At 38.6% G+C, this 19,617-nt stretch overlaps 1 protein-coding gene and 1 pseudogene across 2 annotated transcripts in view; both read left to right on the top strand.

The window, feature by feature from the left end:
* Positions 1-18,813, top strand: part of pi4kab (phosphatidylinositol 4-kinase, catalytic, alpha b) — a 37,184-nt gene extending 18,371 nt beyond the window's left edge. The window contains exons 20-55 of one of the 2 annotated variants that reach the window (XM_028457272.1): positions 396-504; positions 1,204-1,340; positions 1,427-1,560; positions 1,664-1,746; positions 2,329-2,399; positions 2,496-2,620; positions 2,692-2,773; positions 2,859-2,942; positions 3,057-3,146; positions 3,708-3,827; positions 4,467-4,481; positions 4,580-4,672; positions 4,753-4,909; positions 4,992-5,119; positions 5,640-5,798; positions 5,998-6,149; positions 6,227-6,334; positions 6,414-6,541; positions 7,559-7,714; positions 7,835-7,914; positions 8,736-8,935; positions 9,029-9,119; positions 9,736-9,903; positions 9,988-10,041; positions 10,124-10,244; positions 10,893-11,022; positions 12,806-12,949; positions 13,054-13,124; positions 14,507-14,613; positions 14,720-14,824; positions 14,907-15,032; positions 15,173-15,293; positions 16,162-16,321; positions 16,387-16,476; positions 17,660-17,743; positions 17,824-18,813. In XM_028457272.1, coding sequence (XP_028313073.1) covers positions 396-504; positions 1,204-1,340; positions 1,427-1,560; positions 1,664-1,746; positions 2,329-2,399; positions 2,496-2,620; positions 2,692-2,773; positions 2,859-2,942; positions 3,057-3,146; positions 3,708-3,827; positions 4,467-4,481; positions 4,580-4,672; positions 4,753-4,909; positions 4,992-5,119; positions 5,640-5,798; positions 5,998-6,149; positions 6,227-6,334; positions 6,414-6,541; positions 7,559-7,714; positions 7,835-7,914; positions 8,736-8,935; positions 9,029-9,119; positions 9,736-9,903; positions 9,988-10,041; positions 10,124-10,244; positions 10,893-11,022; positions 12,806-12,949; positions 13,054-13,124; positions 14,507-14,613; positions 14,720-14,824; positions 14,907-15,032; positions 15,173-15,293; positions 16,162-16,321; positions 16,387-16,476; positions 17,660-17,743; positions 17,824-17,875 — 4,035 coding nt within the window. In that variant the 3' untranslated portion in view covers positions 17,876-18,813. The remainder of the gene's footprint in view (positions 1-395; positions 505-1,203; positions 1,341-1,426; positions 1,561-1,663; positions 1,747-2,328; positions 2,400-2,495; positions 2,621-2,691; positions 2,774-2,858; positions 2,943-3,056; positions 3,147-3,707; positions 3,828-4,466; positions 4,482-4,579; positions 4,673-4,752; positions 4,910-4,991; positions 5,120-5,639; positions 5,799-5,997; positions 6,150-6,226; positions 6,335-6,413; positions 6,542-7,558; positions 7,715-7,834; positions 7,915-8,735; positions 8,936-9,028; positions 9,120-9,735; positions 9,904-9,987; positions 10,042-10,123; positions 10,245-10,892; positions 11,023-12,805; positions 12,950-13,053; positions 13,125-14,506; positions 14,614-14,719; positions 14,825-14,906; positions 15,033-15,172; positions 15,294-16,161; positions 16,322-16,386; positions 16,477-17,659; positions 17,744-17,823) is intronic. The other variant, XM_028457274.1, reaches the window with a different exon arrangement.
* On the top strand, positions 14,073-14,190 carry LOC114470488 (uncharacterized; annotated as a pseudogene).
* Positions 18,814-19,617: the final 804 nt, after the last annotated feature.

Below are 19,617 nucleotides of genomic sequence, written 5' to 3' on the forward strand. Positions count from 1 at the left end.
TGCTGTTGGAAATAATAAAGATCAGTGGTTAGAATGTGCCTTACCTGAACTGTGTCTTTTCCTCCGTTTGTAGGACAAGAGCACAGCTTGAATCCCAAACTGAACTTTGATGTGGTCCTTTCTTGAACAAATAGACAAGATCAAACAGACCAACGAGTCCAGTGACGTCAAAAATCGTTAAACCCTCTGCTTTTCCTCTCATCTATTAATATTTGATATTGAATAACACTATAATAAATAGTGGTGCTGTGACAGAATTTAAAAGTTTTTCTTTTATCATCTCATTAGATTTTCCATAAACTTTCTCTCTTTAAATATGAAAGTACTTTGTTTTTGCTTTATTGTGTATTTTCTCTGGGAATCTTGTTTGTTTCAAAATCATTCCGTTTCCATAGCTTACACGGCGGCTTCCACCCATCAAAGAGGCAAAGCCCCGCCTCCAGAAGCTGTTCAGGGACTTCTGGTTGTATTCGGTGGTTATGGGATTTGCTGTTGAAGGATCAGGTGAGAAAGGGAATGAATATCTATGGACATTTTGTGCAGAAGGTTGAAATTGCCATTCAGAAGTCTGTTTTGATCTCCACCATAAGCAATCGTTTTTTGGCATGTTGGAAAAGTTTTGCGCATTGCATTGTGGGTTGTGGAGTCCTGTAAGCGGATACATATAAGTATTTTTTTCTTCATTCTTCCTGTGATTTGTTTGTGTGTTTCTTTGCCATCATTTTTGTTCTAGTTTGTTCCTGGTATTCCCCATTAGATCACCTCACTCTGCCAGGCATTTATTTTTGTTTCGATTTTTCTGTGTAAACCCCAGTATAAACATTGTTTTACAGCAACTTTTAGTGAAAACATCAGAAATGTGTTGGGAAGTCACTGACAAACACAAGAAATCACAGTAAGAATGAAGTGAAAACACTTCTATGCATCCTGACTCTACATTCCACAGTGCAATGGCGTAAAACATTTCCGACATGTCAACAAACTATTTTACTGTAGCAATTTCAATCTTCTGTATTTGTTTGTGGGTAAATGATTTTCGACTTATTGATCTATGAGGCCTACACCATGTCTTTACTCTTTATCATTTAAAACTCTAATGTCAGCAGGAGCTTTAATTCAAACCACAACAGTGATTTAAAATTCACAAGAACTACAACCCTTCACATGTATGTGTATGGATAACTCTGCACATTGTTTTCTCAGGGCTTTGGCCAGAGGAGTGGTATGAGGGCGTGTGTGAGATTGCCATAAAGTCACCTCTGCTCACCTTCCCGAGTGGAGAACCACTTCGATCTGAACTGCAGTACAACTCTGCCCTGAAAAATGACACAGTGACGCCGGTAGGATTTAACAAAGTTTGAAAATCAATAAAGTTCTTTAAAAAAGAATAGAGGAATTGAGTATTAAGTCATCATCTGTCCTATAGGCAGAGTTGAGCGAACTGCGGCTGACCATCAGCAATCTTCTGGACCCTCCTCCAGAGGGATCGGCCCTCATTAACAAGCTTGATTTTGCCATGTCCACCTACCTGCTCTCTGTCTACAGACTGGAGTACATGAGGTCTGCTCCTTAGATTACATCAGCATTGATGTCCACATAGATTTTTGTAACAAACATCATTAAGCAACGTCTTAATATCTTCTTTCCCTCTGTGCTGCCTCAGGATGCTGCGATCTAATGATCCGGACAGGTTCCAGCTCATGTTTCAATACTTTGAAGACAAAGCCATTCAGAAAGACAAATCAGGTGAGGCTTTTATGGATGAGGTAATATTTCCAACTGTGTTTATTTCTTTGTTTGTCTGTTAGCAGGATTACAAAGTGTTAAAAGCTTTTGACAAAGCATTAGCAAAGATAGACCTTACGCCATGGGAAGATTCCATTATTTTTTGGAGGGGATCCAGATCAATACTGTTATTTCAAAATTTGGAAAATCCCTATCTCTCATCACTGTCAAAATTTCAGAAATGAATTGCTCGGTTCCTAATATACCGATCTTTATGAAAGTAGACTCATGTTTTGTTGGGTTGGTTTTATCAGTTACTGCACCAATTTTTGATCCAGATTGGATCCAGATTGCGCATAACATTGCGATTTATTGATAAAACGTGGGTGTCCATACATTTGAACCTACTGTATGGTTATTATTCCTATAAGCCTTTAAAGTGTGAAGGATCATCGTACCATGGTCAGGATCACTGATTCAGATAACTGACAATATCTGGCAAAGACGAGATTTGATGTTTGATGGTTTGTGTATTTTTGTTGTTGTTTAGTATTTTTAGTGCTCTTATTTGGACCCCTTTTTACTGATGTCTGTTGTTTGTAGGCATGATGCAGTGCATCATCTGTGTTGGTGATAAGGTGTTTGATGTCTTCCTTCAAATGATGGCTGATAAGGTTGGTTGTGTGACTTGAGTACATGTAATTTGGTGTAACCATAAGGTGAATGCTAATGTCACTGGCTGAAAATCTAATCAATCCCCATGTTTTTAGCCAAAGACCAAGGAGCATGAGGAGGAATTGGAGCGACACGCTCAGTTCTTATTGATCAACTTTAACCACACCCACAAAAGGATTCGCAGAGTGGCAGACAAATACCTTTCTGGTTTGGCTGAGACGTAGGTGTTCACTCTTTCTCTTTTACTCTTCTATGCTGAATTTGTTTATTTACATTGTTCTCCCCAATCAGATTCCCCCATCTGCTTTGGAGTGGCCGTGTATTGAAAACCATGCTGGATATTCTGCAGACGCTCTCCCTGTCACTGAGTGCTGTAAGTATTTATTGGGTGATGGATAAAAGTGAACCAGTATATACCTTTAAGATTGATAGCGTAAACATCCTAACTGTTTATTTAGGATATTCACAAGGACCAGCCATACTATGATATACCAGACACTCCATACAGGATTACAGTTCCAGACACTTATGAAGCCCGAGAGGTGAGATACTACTGTAAAGCACTTGGTTGGCAAATAGACAAATATTGTGGAGGCCATTCTGTTTTTTAATGTTATGATATTGAAACACTAAATAATGAGTGTTCTTGTTCTTAGGGCATTGTAAAAGACTTTGCTGCTCGCTGTGGTGAAATCCTGAAAGAGGCAATGAAGTGGGCCCCTTCAGTCACAAAGTCACATCTGCAGGCTGGTTTACTTCCTTCTTTCTATTCCGCACAGTGAAAGACAGAGAACACCTTGCAGAGACTGACAATCAGTCAGTGTTTCCCAGCCTTTTTTGGGTCATGACTCAATTTTTATATCAGAAATTTCTGGCAACCTCCGAAATGTTTTTTCTCTAGAATTAGTTTTTGATCATGTTTGGTATACTGTGTTACAAATAGAGAGTGGGCAGGATTAGTGCAAGATGCGCCCGCTGAGATATTCTTCTGTTGCATTTTATTTTAACTACCTTTATATTTGAGAAATTAAGAGTATAGAATACTTTGGTTTGAGATTGTGTGTAGTAAAGAATAATTAAATAGTAATACTAATAATTGAAAAAATATAAATAATAAATACTTTTTTAATTTTTTTTTTTTTTTTAAATCAATTACTAGACATTTAAGGCAAACCCATTTTAACTCCAGGTGACCCCGAGGTTGAAAAACACTGCATTAAACCTTTAAAGAAATGTAGCTAAAGTAATCTGCACTTATTGACTACATATCATTTTCTAGTCTATTGTTTTGTCTTGTTTGGATGCAGGAATACCTGAACAAGCACCAGAACTGGGTGTCTGGACTCTCCCAGCACACGGGCCTGGCCATGGCCACAGAGAGCATCCTGCACTTTGCAGGCTACAACAGACAGAGCACCACCCTTGGCGTAAGTCACTGACACACACACACACACACACACACACACACACACACACACACACACACACACACACACACACACACACACACACACATCATGGTTGGAGTCAGGATTTTATTATTTTGCAACCAATCTGAAAATTTGCTGCTTTTTAGGAGCAAAGACGTTTGCAACATTCTTCATGCTTCGATGACTGATTGTTCAATAAAATTTGTCTAACATTAATATCTTAATAATATATATGTGCAGTTAATTTGCTTTATACTAAGCTTTTTGCCGTTTTGTTACTATTAAGCTGACTTTTATCCTTTGTTCACATCCTGTAAAGCATTTTTAGCTTCCGAAGGAAGGAGTTTGGTGGTGTACAGTCAGCGTGTGCATGCCTGTGTCACGTTATTTCTCCTGCTATACATTCTTTGTGTATCCGTGGGCTTGCAATCTGCTGTTTTCGTCTTTTCATTTGCTTTATTTGTTGTGTTTTGTCTCTGTCAAACGGCGCCGATGGCCAACCTGGTTGCTTGGTTAACGGAATTGCTGGTTGCCTGGTTACTTACCTGCAATGGACACGGGTGGGTTGGTTGGCTGGTTGCCCGTTTGGCTAACTGGTTTTGCTGGTGCTGTCCTCCACCTTGTGGGCGACCCTAGGCTGCTTTCCCTCAGGTTGGTCCGAACTGTTAACGCAGACAGACAAACAGACAGGACTCAGGCCGCCTATGGCTACTTGCTCTGATGTGGGACTCACACTTTGTTTGCATCAGACCACCCAGCTGACAGAAAGACCCGCCTGTGTGAAGAAGGATTATTCCAACTTCATGGCGTCACTTAATCTGAGAAACCGCTACACGGGAGAGGTAACGCACACTATCCACTGCTTTTCTTCAGCTTTCTGAGACTCGCAGTAATGCTCGTTCTCTGCTTTTGTGCTGTGAAGGTCGCTGGTATGATCCAGTTTTCCAAGGCGATTCACAGCCAATCAGATCTCAGCAAGCTAATGATCGATCAGATGAGCATCGCCCTGGACAATAAAGACCCAGATGCCTTCACCCAAGCCATGTTTAAAATGGCCGCCCTGCTTATAAACGCCAAAAGTGAGCACATTTCCTTGTTTGATGAGTTTGATGCTGTTGTTATTGAGTTCCAAGTGACACATTTGTATTTTATTTCTTTTAGATTGTGACCCACAGCTCCTCCATCATCTGTGCTGGTCCCCTCTGAAGATGTTCACTGAACATGGCATGGAAACTGCCATTGCCTGCTGGGAATGGCTGCTGGCTGCACATAATGGGGTGGAAGTTCCAGTGAGTTTTCAATTATATAAGAATATTTATCAAAAAAGAAAATTATGAACTTGTCCTTGTTTCTTAATGTTAAAGAGACACTGTATGTACGGGATGTCGTCAGGCTAAAATCGCGTGTGCGGCATGTGAATGCATGGAAATAAAGTAATGCTGCTTTTAAGGCAACTCGGAACTCTGTATTTTCCAACATCAAACTTGGAAAAAGTGCATTGGAAGGCCACAAATCACACAAACATTAATGCCTTGTTTTGACATGAAACGCTTTGAAGAACGCTTTTAAAATGTAGATTTCCAAGCTGTATTGAATGCAGCATCAGCCATACTGTGATAGGCCTATTGTAGACTTCCAGGCGTCTAGGTGGCGCAAATCTCGACAAAATTCTATATAGCGCCCCTTTAAAAAAGGATTATTTATTCATTTTTAGCTGCGTGTAGTGCAAAATAATTATTTACTGCTGCAGGTAAAGCAGCTATAAAGGACATGGCGACATGGTATCTCATCTGTTTTTCATCTGTTTAGTTCATGCGTGAGATGGCAGGAGCTTGGCAGATGACTGTGAAGGAGAAGATGGGCTTGTTCTCTGAGGCCAAGGTCGAGGCCGGCCCGCTGGCAGTTTCAGAGGAGAGTCAACCCGCTCCCTGCGCTCCTGATGTCATCCCTCACTTTCTCTGGATTGAGGTTAGGACGTCACATGGGGCTGATTTTTTTTTTTTTTTTTTTTTTTAATTTGTCACCATGATTACAAGTCACATACAAGACAGTCAGATTTTATTACATTAATGCATGTCCAATAACAATAATAAAGAAACAATTGGATATCTTACATTTCAAGCTTTTCAAACTTTCTCTTTTTTGACTTTTTATTTCATTCTTTCAGTTTCTGGTGCAGAGATTTGAAATTGCAAAGTACAGCAGTGCTGACCAGGTGGAGATTTTTACCAGCATTTTGCAGAGATCTCTGTCTCTGAATGTGGGAGGACCAAAAAGCACTCTGAACCGACACATTGCTGCCATTGGACCTAGATTTAGGTTAAAAAAAATTCTTTGTTATAACTGTTAAAGGAAAATCAAAATACTTTAAAGAAAATTTTGTGTTTGTGTTTCAGACTCTTGACTCTGGGTCTGACTCTTCTTCACGCTGATGTCATGTCGAATGCTACCATCAGAAATATTCTCAGAGAGAAGATTTATTCCACAGCGTTTGACTTCTTCAGGTAGCTCTTTGATAAAAATCCAGTCATGCAATTTGTTTGGAAACGTGTTTCAATAATTCTCTTGCCTGCTCTTGTGCAGTGTAACTCCAAAGTTTCCCACTCAGACGGACAAAAGACTGAGAGAGGACATCAGCATCATGATCAAGTTTTATGCCAGTCTGCAGTCAGACAAAAAGTATCTGGCTGCGAGCCAGCTGGTTCCTCCAGGTACTGCTCCAAACATGTCCTCAGCACAACATGTGTAGGAATTTCCATGTTTTGTGGTTTAACGTAACATCTAAATCCAAGTTACAAATATAGAAAAACTCATTTTAAAGTGCGACAACAAATGAACACAGAGTAAGTTAAACATGAAACGAATGTGTCAAAACTTTAATTTTTTGTGTCATACTGTGGAACAAACTCACATTAACACAGTGGGTCATGACCCCATTTTGATATCTCAATTTTTGGCGACCCCAGAGGCATTTTTTTATTTTGTAATTACTTTTTGATCATTTTAAAAAAAAAATTTTTTTACTAGATTTATATTTGAGGAAGTGATACTATAGAATAGAGTTGTTTGAGATAGTGTGTAATGTTTTAATTTGAGCAAGAATAATAATAAAAAAACAAATAATTTTTTAATCATTAATGTTAAATTTTTTTTAAATCAACTACTAGATATTTCAGACAACCCCATTTAAATTCCGGGAGACCCCACATAGGGACACGACCCCAAGGTTGAAAAACGTTGTACTACCTTTCATGTCATACACTGAAAAATACAGAGAAAAGTATAAGAACACAATGATTGTATTTAGTTGTTGCATAGATGTAGATCTGGTCAAACCAGTAATAATGAAATAAAAACACTTCTACGGGATTTCACATCCCACAATGCAATGCGTAAAATGATTCGACAATGTCAATAAACCGTGTGTTTACTGTGGAGATCAAAACAAACTTTCGTGCGGGAATTTCAACCTTGTACATGTTTTTTGTTTTAGCAAATGATCTTTGATTTATTGATCTATGAGGCCTACAACATGTCTTTATCTGATAGGAAAATATAAATAATCATCTGCACAGCTTTAAATGTGAGTGTTATAGTTTATTATGAATATTTATGCAGGACTTCAATGCAGAGAGTGAAAAGTCAATATATGCAGCCTCTGCTTTTTTTTTTATATATACAGTATTCACTGATTTTCAAAGTTAATGTGCTGCATCACGTGTGTGCAGATCCACAGGACATGTCTGTGAACAGCCTGTCTGTAGTTGTGGCCGACAGTCGCAATAGTCTGGACGCAGCCTTTGGTCAGAGGCAACAGGTGGCTCAGGGCTGGATCAACACCTACCCCCTGTCCTCAGGGATGTCTACTATGTCTAAGAAATCAGGTACAACACAAGCTGCTGCTGAAAGAGCCATGTGATATTAGACACAGTTGAAGCTCTTTTTACTGCCTGTTCAAAAAAGAAAGTCATTTAATATTTACAGATGTTTTCGTACCATTTCAGGACTGTCGAAAAAAAGTAACCGAGGCTCCCAGCTGCACAAGTACTACATGAAACGCAGGACTCTCTTACTGGCTTTACTGGTATATAATGTTTTATTTAAATTTTTTAACTATGTGGTGATGAAAAAAAAAAACTTGTCACTCTGAGTCAGAGATGGGCAACTTTTATTACAGCGGGTCCCACAAGAATGTCTGATCCAAGGGCTACATTATCAACATTCATGCATTTAGAATAAAGAAAGAAAAAAAAAGAAAAGAACAAAGGGTTTGTGTTGTCGTTTTGCATATTCATGATTCATTTTGTGTGTTTGTTGTTTTGTCTCTGTCATTTTGTGTTGTTTCATTTCTTGTTATTTTGTGTTTTGGAGGGATTTTGCACATTTGTATTGTAATTGTGTTCATTTTTATTTAATTTTGTATTTTTTTTTAAATTATGTATGTTTGTCATTTTTTTGTTTTTTTGTTTAATTAATTTTGTGTGTTTGTTTTTCTTTTGTGTGTCTTTAGTAATTTTGTGGGGTTTTTCTTGTCATTTTGTCTATTTTTTTCCTAATTTTTGGAATAATTTGGTGTGTTTTTGTGAGTAGTTTTCAGCATTTTTGTTGTCGTAGTGTTTTCAGGATAGTTTTGTGTATTTTGATGTAATTTTGTGTATATTTGCTGGATTTTTATTTTTGGTATGTTTTTCTATTTTTTTTTATCATTTTGTGTATTTTGGAGTAGTTTTTTTTTTAGTTTAACTTGGGGGCCGCACAGAAAAAGAAAGAGGTACGCGAGTTGCCGACGTCTGATCCGAAAGAACGTCTGCATTAGGGCTTAATTAGATCCAAATCCTGAGTCCTCATATTGAGCTTAGTTCCTGTTTGGTTTCACTTGAAATTAAAACCATTTTTCTTCTCCAGGCCAGTGAGATCGAGAGGCTTACGACGTGGTACAACCCATTATCTACTCAGGAGCTTGCTATCGCCACAGAACAGTCGGTGGAGGCCAGTATTGCTAACTGGAGGTCCAAATACATTAGCTTAACAGAAAAGCAGTGGAAGGACCACGTTAACCTGGCCTGGAGCATCGCTCCGTACCTCGCTGTGCAGCTCCCTGCTCGGTGAGCAACACACACTGCTTTCTGAGTTTGGGCTGCTTTAAACTTACATTGGTGAGAAAAGTTAATCTGACTCAATTGTATTCATCCTTTCAGATTTAAAAACACAGAGGCCATTGTCTCGGAGGTGACTCGACTGGTGAGAATGGATCCAGCCGCTGTGTGCGACGTCCCTGAGGCTGTAAAGGTGAGCTCACAACCAAAGGAACGCTTCATTCTCATTCACGGTGCTTTTATTCTGAAGTACCAGAGGCATGGACTAACCCATTGAGTGGGTTCAATTGTGTCGACTAGGTTTTAATTCATTTTTAAAGCTAAGGCAGGTGTTTCAACCTCGGGGTTGGGACCCCATGTGGGGTTGCCTGAAATGTAATCATTATAAAATGAAATAAATTACAGATTAAAATTTATTTTTTGAATTTTTTAATTGTTATTTTTTTACAAGTTAATACACAAGTTTCTTTTTAAGATCTTTGTGTGAATTAATGTTTTGATTACAAAATGTGAACAACCTAATGAATAATCCAGTATTAAGTAAGTTTTTGTGTATGTGTGTTTGATCCCTGGTGTGTTTTCATTGGTTGAACATTTCTGCTGCTCGTTACTTCTGCCTGATTGAACTCTTAATGATCCTTGTGAGACAATCCTCTTTGACATCTCTTATTTGTTATATGCACTTAATGAGGTAAACACAGTAATCTCCAAAGAGCGTTTTATTTGCACAGCATCAGATGTGATTGTGTAATAAAGACTCTATGGGATTATTGCTTAACTTTAACATATTTTGATTTTTTCCCCTTCAGTTTTTGGTGACGTGGCACACCATTGATTCTGACTCTCCAGAGCTGAGCCACATTCTGTATTGGGCTCCAGCAGATCCTCCAACTGGGCTGTCCTACTTTTCCTCCATGTACCCCCCTCACCCCCTCACGGCTCAGTACGGGGTCAAGGTGCTCCGTTCCTTCCCTCCTGTGAGCAATTCTCCATCTACAGTTTCACATGTACTCTGTTCTGTCATTGATTATGAATTGAAGGTTTCTATTTCACTCTTTTAGGATGCTATTCTATTTTACATCCCTCAAATTGTCCAAGCTCTTCGATATGACAAGGTACAGATCAGAATTCTTGTGTATTTTTTAGAGATATTGTTGATTTATAAGCGTATGCTCTTGCTGTCACTTCCTGGTGTAGATGGGTTATGTGAGGGAGTACATCCTGTGGGCCGCTCAGAAGTCTCAGCTGCTGGCTCATCAGTTTATCTGGAACATGAAGACCAACATATTCCTGGACGAGGAGGGAAGTCAGAAAGACCGTGAGACTTTTTCATTTTTTCGATTCACTCCAATAACGACATTTATCTACAATAACGTAGGGCTGCACGATTATGGCCTAAATGATTATCACGATTATTTGGATCAACATTTATTTATTTGCTATTTTTGGGAAAATGTCTATTTTATTTAACTACTTTTTAACAAACAATATGTGAACAGTTTAGAGTGCAAAAGAAAACCTTTAAACAATAATATTGATAAATACTAATCTTTACCCAACAGAGTGCAACTCCTTGAAACCAATTACAGTGTATAAAGAAAAGTTAAGAACATTAGGCTTAAGCCATGTTTTGAGTAAGAAACACGAGTCTGTCAACATTTTGTAGCTTGTGTGTCCACTGGATTAATTGATTATTTAATACTAATTAATTAGGTACTTATGTCAATCAACTCATGTTGACATGTTCAATACGAGCGCCCCAACTAAAAAAAAACCCCTTAAACTCCAGTTTTATATCCATCAGAGTCCACATTGTAAACGTAAAAATCACCCACGATCAGGTTAATTTAATGGTGGAGGTCAAAATGGTAATCACGATTAAAATTTGATTAATTGTGCAGCTTTACAATAACGTACAGTATGTAATGATACGAGTGTAACTGATTGGTGTGTGATCTGCCTTCAGCTGATATCGGCGAGCTACTGGAGCAGATGGTGGAGGAGATCACTGGCTCGCTGTCTGGTCCAGCCAAAGACTTTTACCAACGAGAGTTTGACTTCTTTAACGAGATCACCAACGTTTCCGCCATCATTAAGTATGCCCCCCCCCCCCCTCCCTCCTCCCCCTTTATAGCAACTACTCCTGATTCCTGTTTACAATCAAATATCATATTTTCTACTCGCTGTTCTCACCCACACAACAGGATTGTATATCTTTTTCATTGACACACATCTGAAGTTTCTGATGGCAGCTTTGAGTTTCTTTGTTTGCTTTTCTGGGCAAAAAACAAGGCTTGAAGCTGCCGATGTTTTAACACAAATAAAGACAGTGGTAGGCGTCAGTAAACCAAAGATATTTCATCCACAAAACGGGAGAATGTACTCACAAAGAAATGTCGAAGCATTGGGTTTGTTCTCAATTGGTCATATGTATTAAAGCATTGTGGGATTGCGAATCCAGTAGAACACGTGTCAAACTCAAGGCCTGGGGGCCAAATCCGACCCTTTGAAACATCCAAATTATTTATTGAAATTAACCAGAAATCGGAAGCAATTTTAAATCACTGTATCATATCCGAACATAAATATTGGCATCCATGCAAAAATAATACTTAAAAATAAAAAACACACCCACATTTCAACAGATTCATTTGAAATTAAAACTTTACAATTATTTAAGTGGAGTTTCATTGGAAATTCAATCCTGAAATTATTTGACCAAATTTAACAAATCTGCCTGTCACCTTTTGCTTGTATGTTGTCAGTGCCTTTTATGCTCTACATACATATTTTCATTTATACATGCAAAGTAGCACTGAGGTTTAAATTGTTCAATTCCCCACCTCTGCGGCCCACTTGAGGTTAAACTTGTCCGTATTTGGCCCCTGAAATGAGTTTGACACTCATGCAGTAGAAGAAAGGAAAGATGGCACCAAAGCGTATTTGTTTCATGACAAACTCCACATGGAAGAAGGCGAGGATCTTTCAAAGGAGCGCCATCGTTTTTCGTGGTTTAGCTCCAACTCGTATGAAATTTGTCATGTTATTACGCTAAACGAATGATACAAGGTTAGACTGCAATTGTTTAAGTTATATTTCTAATTTTTAATAAGCGTGGAAAGCCACAGAAACCATTATTATTATTGTTCAATCCGTGAAAACACCAGAAATGTCCCTGTGGCAGAGTGTTTGATGTCACACTGGCTTCGGTAGTGGATAAGAACAACTTTTGGATGAAATAAAAGTGCAGTTTAAACATGTTAGGGATCGTCGCCGGCAGCTTTAACATGTTGAAGTACAATATTTTCATTGAATATGACATTTACCACTAATTCACTGGAAAGCGCGAAACAGATCTGCATGAACAAACAGTTTCTTACAGCATGTCTGTAAGATGACAAACACTCAATCTGACACATTTGAGAAGCAGAAACATCGAAAAAGATAAAAACTCAAAATTTCCTATCGGACCTCAGAGTAATTCAGCATTTAATTTCCATTAGTTATCAGAAGCCTTGAGCTTTAAAGCCTTTAAAGGTGTTTATGAAGTGATAATAAGTTTCCTTCTGAGTCTGTTGTTCAGTCCCTTTGCTGCTCATTTCCACTGCTGTTTGTCGGCGCAGTGGTGGGGATGCAGTGGAGCTGAGGAGCTGTTTTCTGACAGGCTTCCCACAGAGAGGATGCTTTCAGCCCCTCAGAGGGCAGCAGATCCCACTCTGCCTTCATTACAGCACTGATTGCTGACACGTGTTGTCCTATGACTCCCCTCTGTGGAGCACAGCTGAACCCTAGCTGATGTTACGATATTCATGCATGTTGGTCACAGCAATGGAGACATAATGTGTGTAATGCTTTTCTTTATCTATCTATTATTTTTAGACCGTTTCCCAAAGGAGAGGAGAGGAAAAGAGCCTGTTTTGAGGCCTTGTCCAAGATCAAAGTCCAGCCTGGCTGTTATCTTCCCAGTAATCCAGAGGCCATCGTGTTGGACATAGACTATAAGTCTGGGACTCCCATGCAGAGGTGGGTGTTAAATACAACTTAGTTCATTTTCTCAACAATGAGAGCAGTTCACACACAAAAGCTTAAACAGAAAAGTGAATTCATTCTTTATCGTCTCTATTCAGTGCTGCCAAAGCTCCGTACCTAGCCAAGTTCAAAGTCAGGAGATGTGGCGTCAGTGAGCTGGAAAAAGAAGGTACTGGTTCTGTGCTAGAGTGTGTGGGTGTGTCTCTTTTTTTTCAAAAATGTTAAGTTTAATTTATTTAGAAGATTTTTTTCTTTTTTTAAAACGAGTATAAAGAAATGATTTAGTTAGAATGAAGGTCTTTTTTTTTCTGTTTTGAGTAATATTATTGATTAGCTATGGACTATTTGTGAATGTGTAGATTGTTTATATGAAGATATATGTTTAATTGGATTGTTAGTTGTATTTAAAGAAGAAAATTGTCATGAATAAAGGGGTAGGATTAAATAAGTTTACACTTCTTCCTACTCCTTTTCACTTATGTAAATTGAGAGGTGTAACTGTTTATGGATCAAATCAATGGTCTATTTCTGCTGTTGTAATTCATCATTTTTGGTTTTTAAAACTTTATAACTTCTGTTATCATTTTACATGTTCAAAATAAGTAGGCCTTCATCACTTAATTCAGAATTAATTTATCAGTAACAATAGTCATGCATCACTTTACAGCAAATGTTTTACTAAGCAGCTAAATTAATTTTGACATCAAATTTTGATTTAATTTTAGCCATAGGCTTAGAAATGCCTCCGTCTCTCGGAGAGAAATGGTCATGTGATGTGTATTTGCTTTTGCGATACATTACAACATCGAAACGTCTGAAAATCTTCCTCATGAAAGTGTAAAAACCTTTTAGTGATATGTAAGTGTTTTTTCGAAATTCAAATGTTTCCATTTCCAGTTTTTTATTGTGCTATTTAGATTTTGCGCATTTCTAAGGGTAATAGAAACGCACTAATGTGTAAGATCACATGATTTCTGATTGGATTTCGTCCCATGTGACAAAATTAGAGATTAGTTTGTATTAGTCGACAAAAATATGAAGATATTTTGATATAGCTTTTGTTGACATGATTTAAAAAAAAATCCAATGCATTGTTTAAGCGTTTTCCTACCATGATGATGATGGCCATACCAGCCTGTCATTGCCCGATCCCGTTAGATCTCTGAAGCTAAGCAGGTCTGGGCCTGGTTAGTAGGTGGATGGGAGACCACTGAGAATTCCAGGTGTCACAGTGTGGGACAGTCACCCCAGTGGTATCTGTCATTGTGTCCTTGGGCAAGACTCTTCACCCACATTGTATATATGTATCTAATATGAATGTAGTGTGTGAGTGAGTGTTGGTGGTGGTCGATGGCGCACTATGGCAGCCTCGCCTTCGTCAGTCTGCCCCAGGGCAGCTGTGGCTACAATAGTAGCTTACCACCACTAAGTGTGGGATGAAAGAATAATCCCTTAATTCTGTAAAGCGACTTTGAGTGTCCAAAAAAGCGCTATATAAAATTGATGCATTATTATTATTAATATGATGATGATGATGTGACGTCCCTGCAGGTTTGATGTGTCGCTCTGACTCTGTGGATGAGTCACAGAGCGAGGAGGAAGCAAAGAGGATCTGCTGGCAGGCGGCCATCTTTAAAGTGGGAGACGACTGCAGACAGGTCTCACTTTTACTTTGTTTTCCTCTCAGCTAATGATGCAACAGTTTGGATAAACACTTTCAGGGCCTGATTATTGGTTCTGCACCATGTGTTTATCAATGTCCAGGATATGTTGGCACTTCAGATCATCAGCCTGTTTAAGAACATTTTCCAGCTGGTGGGACTGGACCTGTACGTGTTCCCGTACCGCGTGGTGGCCACGGCTCCTGGAGTACGTTTTCTACCTCTGTTTGTGTTTTTCTCTGTTCCTCTGAGCTGAAGTCCTGATGGGAATCCCTGCATGTTTTAAACAGTGTGGCGTTATCGAGTGCATCCCAGACTGTAAGTCCAGAGACCAGCTGGGACGTCAGACGGACTTCGGCATGTACGACTATTTCAGAAACCAGTATGGGGACGAATCCACACTGGCCTTCCAGAAGGTGAATGCACAATCTTTCCATTTTTTTTTTTTTTTTTTTTTTTATAACTTCCTGATTGTTGTTCAGGCATTAGCTTTTTTTATTTGAGGTTCATATTTTGTACTTCTACATTCACCCTCATGTTTGTTTTCTCTTTTCAGGCACGATACAACTTTATCCGGAGTATGGCAGCGTACAGTTTGCTGCTCTTCCTGCTCCAAATCAAGGACAGACACAATGGAAACATCATGCTGGACAGTCAGGGTCACCTCATCCACATTGGTGTGTAACAGCATTAACACATTAACGCTAACGAGGAAAGTTTCATGTTTTTTATATAGCCATTCATTTTTACAGATAACTTATTATTTAATCTAAGAAACATAAAATCTGAGGATACAATTTAGAGTTGATGTGTTCTACTGTTTTTTAAAAATAGGAAGACTTACAGAAATAGTGATGGTGACATTCTGTAGGATAACCGACTCTTCAGTCCTTTAATATTTCATTTGGTTTTCAGTCTTTTTAGTAAAAGCTTCATATTTTGTAATGCTTAAAGAACAGACATTTATTTGTGCTGCTTCTTTTTACTTTCAGTTAAAATTTAAGTACACATTATCACATTTGTTATTGTTTTGTGTGTTTAGAGTCATTGTGTATTTTTCTTTCTCATTTTGTCTATTTTGTTGCCTATTTTTCTCTTGTTTTGTATGTTTCTATGTTGTTTTGCATGTATTTGCTGTCATTTTTGTGCGTTTTTGTTTTGTTTGTATATTTCACACCCATTTTGTGTTGTCATTTTATTTATTTTTTGTCCCATTATGTGTTTTTTTTGTGCTTATTTTGTATATTTCAGTCCCATTTTGTGTAATTTTTCTTTCATTTTGTGTGTTTTTAGAGTCAGTTATGCATTTCCAAGCTGCACAAAATTCAGCGGCAGGCTACGTGTGGCTCATGTCTGGTGTAAACTTTTTAACATCCACTAGAGGCAATAAGTCAATATTCAGTGAAATGCTAGAAATGTGTGTTGAACTGCTTTTACAAACATCTGCAGACTTCAGTTGGTCACATACTGATGTAGCACTAAACGACCTCTCATCCCGTGCGTGTGCACGTGTGTTTGTGTGTGTGTGTGTGTTTGTTTTCCCAGATTTTGGGTTCATGTTTGAAAGTTCACCGGGAGGCAACCTAGGCTGGGAGCCGGACATCAAGCTCACAGACGAGATGGTGATGATAATGGGCGGAAAGATGGAGGCCACGCCCTTCAAGTGGTTCATGGAGATGTGTGTGAGAGGATACCTGGCTGTCAGGTGAGAGATGCTCTACCTGTTGAGTGAAATAAGTGAGCGACACACTACTAATATGTTTTTCTCAGGCCCTACATGGACGGAGTCGTCTCTTTGGTGAACCTCATGTTGGACACGGGCCTTCCCTGCTTCAGAGGACAAACTATCAAACTTCTTAAGTTAGTCACTCACAGGGTTCTGTGTATTACTGTTAACTTGTTGCCAAACATTGTCCCTCATTTATCTTGCTTGAAAATGATTGCAAATACACATTTGGTTGTACGACTGTACTCACGTGATTCATGAAACATTTGCGCTTGACCAATTCCAGCGTACAAATGATCGGGTGTTGATAAATGTGGTGGCTGAATTTGATCGTCATTAACGTGCCCTTAAATCTTTTCTGGTTCGGAAATCCTTATGTCTGAGGTGGAGCAAAACAAAGACAGAAAACTGGACTTAAATGTATAGTTTTGCAGCATTCCTGTGTTTACAGCGTCGTGCCCCGGTTTGGTGCACGTTTGCCCGTCATATGCACTCAGGTGAAGTCTGCCCCCCTGTGCGTAAATGTCGACAAATTATAATTGCGCTATGAACGTGTTTCCATTGAAGGTTGTTTTGGACAACAACTTTACAGCAGAGATCCTGGAGAAACACACGGAAATACAGTTAATATCAGCATCAGTTGTCAGCATTCTTTAGACAATAAATAGCACATTTAAAGAAATTAACGAAACCCTTAAAAAGCTTGAAATAACTAAATGCTATCTCTTGACTGGGTTTGTTCTGCCTTTAGCCAAGTTCATCTTTAAATCATCATTATTGATGAAGTTTTAGGTATACTTTACATTTTAAAAGCATGAATAATACACAGCAGCACTCCCTCGATCCAATACAGAGCAGAAGCAGAGCTGCACTCCTGTGTGTGCGCGGGCACTGTTGAACCATGGGCTCCTGCTTGGACAGTAACAGAGTTTGCCAGCGAGGTTATACAGTATTCCGTGCAAGGAAAACCAAAAAAGAAGTATCAGTAATAACGTGGGGTGTTTGAAAAATTTAATTAATTTAATTTAATTGGTTTTAATCTGTTCTGAATGCGTGTCTACTTATGTTTAAATGACACCTGAGATTTCTTTAATACAATATTTTCAAACTCAATCAGATTTTGCTGTGCTTCACTGCAAATCCACACACTCAGATTATCGCACACGAGGTCAGACCTGACGTGATCGTAGCGTACGCTGACGTCAGAATTGATAAATACCGAAGTTTGCATGAATGTGGTCGAACACACGTCGTACGCTCAGATCTGAATGTACGAATGGTTGATAAATGAGAACCAATGTGTTTTCTTCCGTTCAGACAGAGGTTTAATCCAGGTGTGAGTGAGAAAGACGCAGCTTCTTTTATCATCAAAGTCATCCAGAACTGCTTCCTCAGCAACAGGTCGGTGCTGCTCACTGTGCGTCATCACTATGTGTTTGTTGAGAACTTTCCTTTGATTGTCTTTTCTTCTTCTTCCTCAGGAGCCGGACTTACGATATGATCCAATATTATCAAAACCAGATCCCGTACTAAACATTGGGGCGTGAGCATGTGCGTTTGTTGGCCAGTTGGTCGTGTGTGCTGCTGGCTTACGTTTTGTGCCTTTTGTCAGCGTTCTCATTGAAGGTCATGTTTCCTGCTGATCATTGGATGTTTGTTTTATTAGCCTTAAATGTTGTTTCTTTATATTACTTGTCCTTTTATTTTTATTTATTAGAATTCTTTAAAGTGTTTTAAAAATTATAATTTATATTGCACGAGTGTCTTGACTTGTGTAACTCTGTCTTGTCTGCACGGTGAGGAAATAGTTTTATTAGAGTTTATTTGATTAAAATGTCTGATTTGTTTTTAGATGTTGGTTGAAATGTTGTTGAAATAGTTGAAGCACGTCGACCTCAGCCAATCGCATCCCTGCATCTTAAGATGTGAAGATAAATCTTATGTTCGTATAATTTATCCCCAAACCATTTATTTTGTTGTTTGTTTTTTTTTTTTAAATCAAATAATTGTGTATATTTTTATTTTTATATTTAATTAATGTCTCTGCTCAGGTTTTAAAAACTGGATCTTAGCACAGCTGAGCAGATCTTCTCTGTTCTGTAGCATGGCGCTCACCTTTGAATCCACTGCGGTTTAGTTCTCGTACATTTAGCAGTGCCTAAGGGGCAGAAACAAACCCACATAAATGTAAAGTTTCTATATTTGTGGAGGTCAGCTACAGCTTCAATGTCGGGCGCTTTGCATGAAGCGAAATGCGTCGCCTGTGACCAACGTGGCTTTTAGTGGAAACCTCTCTGTGATCCAAAGTGCTGTGCCGTGTGTTCACATGATTGACTAATGGGTGTAAAGATATTTTGTCTGTTTGTATATTTATAGCCACAAACCATTTTCTGTCTTTTTCTATCTTCATGCATTTTGAATGAAACCGTGCAACAGATTAAATCAAATAAAGTTCTATTATCTTTAAGAAACCTCGCTGTTTTGGTCTTATTGTTTTTAACATGTTTCATATGTTTTTCTTTTTATTTTCACCAATGTGAGTGTGGTATGAAACGGAAACAAATCTGATACTGGTTTTAAGGAAATATTTATTTCATTTATTGCACATTAACTGCACACGAAAGTGCACATTTTTAGTACCTAAATGCTTGTTATTCTGCTTGTTATTCTGTAGTGTTGCCCCATTGAGGGAAAAAACTATTAAACGTCAGAGGAAAGCTCCGTGGTTTAGCTCTGAAACTCACACACTCAAACAGACAACCCGTAAATTAGAGAGAATGTGGCGCTCCAATAAAACAGAGGAGTCACGAATACTTTGGCAAGAAAGCCATAGTAAATACATGACAGCCTTACGACATAGTCGATCTACATACTATTCCTCACTAATTGAAGAAAATAAAAATAATCCGAGGTACCTTTTCAGCACTGTAGCCAGGCTAACACAAAGTCAGAGCTCTATTGAGCCCATGATTCCTCTAGCCCTCAGCTGTGAGGACTTTATGACATTTTTTAACGATAAAATTCACAAGATTAGAGATAAAATTAGCCACTCCCTGCCTTCACCTGGGCCTGCTGTACCATTAAATGTAAATAGGCCTAACCTAAACTGTTTCACACATATAGGACTTCAGGAACTTAACTCTATTATTTCATCCTCCAAACCATCGACCTGCCTTTCAGATCCGATCCCAACTAAGCTGTTTAAAGAAGTTGTTCCCCTAGTCTGCCCATCTTTGTTGGAGACAATAAATATATCCCTATCAATAGGCTACGTG

This window comes from Gouania willdenowi, chromosome 9, assembly GCF_900634775.1.
Source record: "Gouania willdenowi chromosome 9, fGouWil2.1, whole genome shotgun sequence".
Lineage (NCBI taxonomy): Eukaryota > Metazoa > Chordata > Actinopteri > Blenniiformes > Gobiesocidae > Gouania > Gouania willdenowi.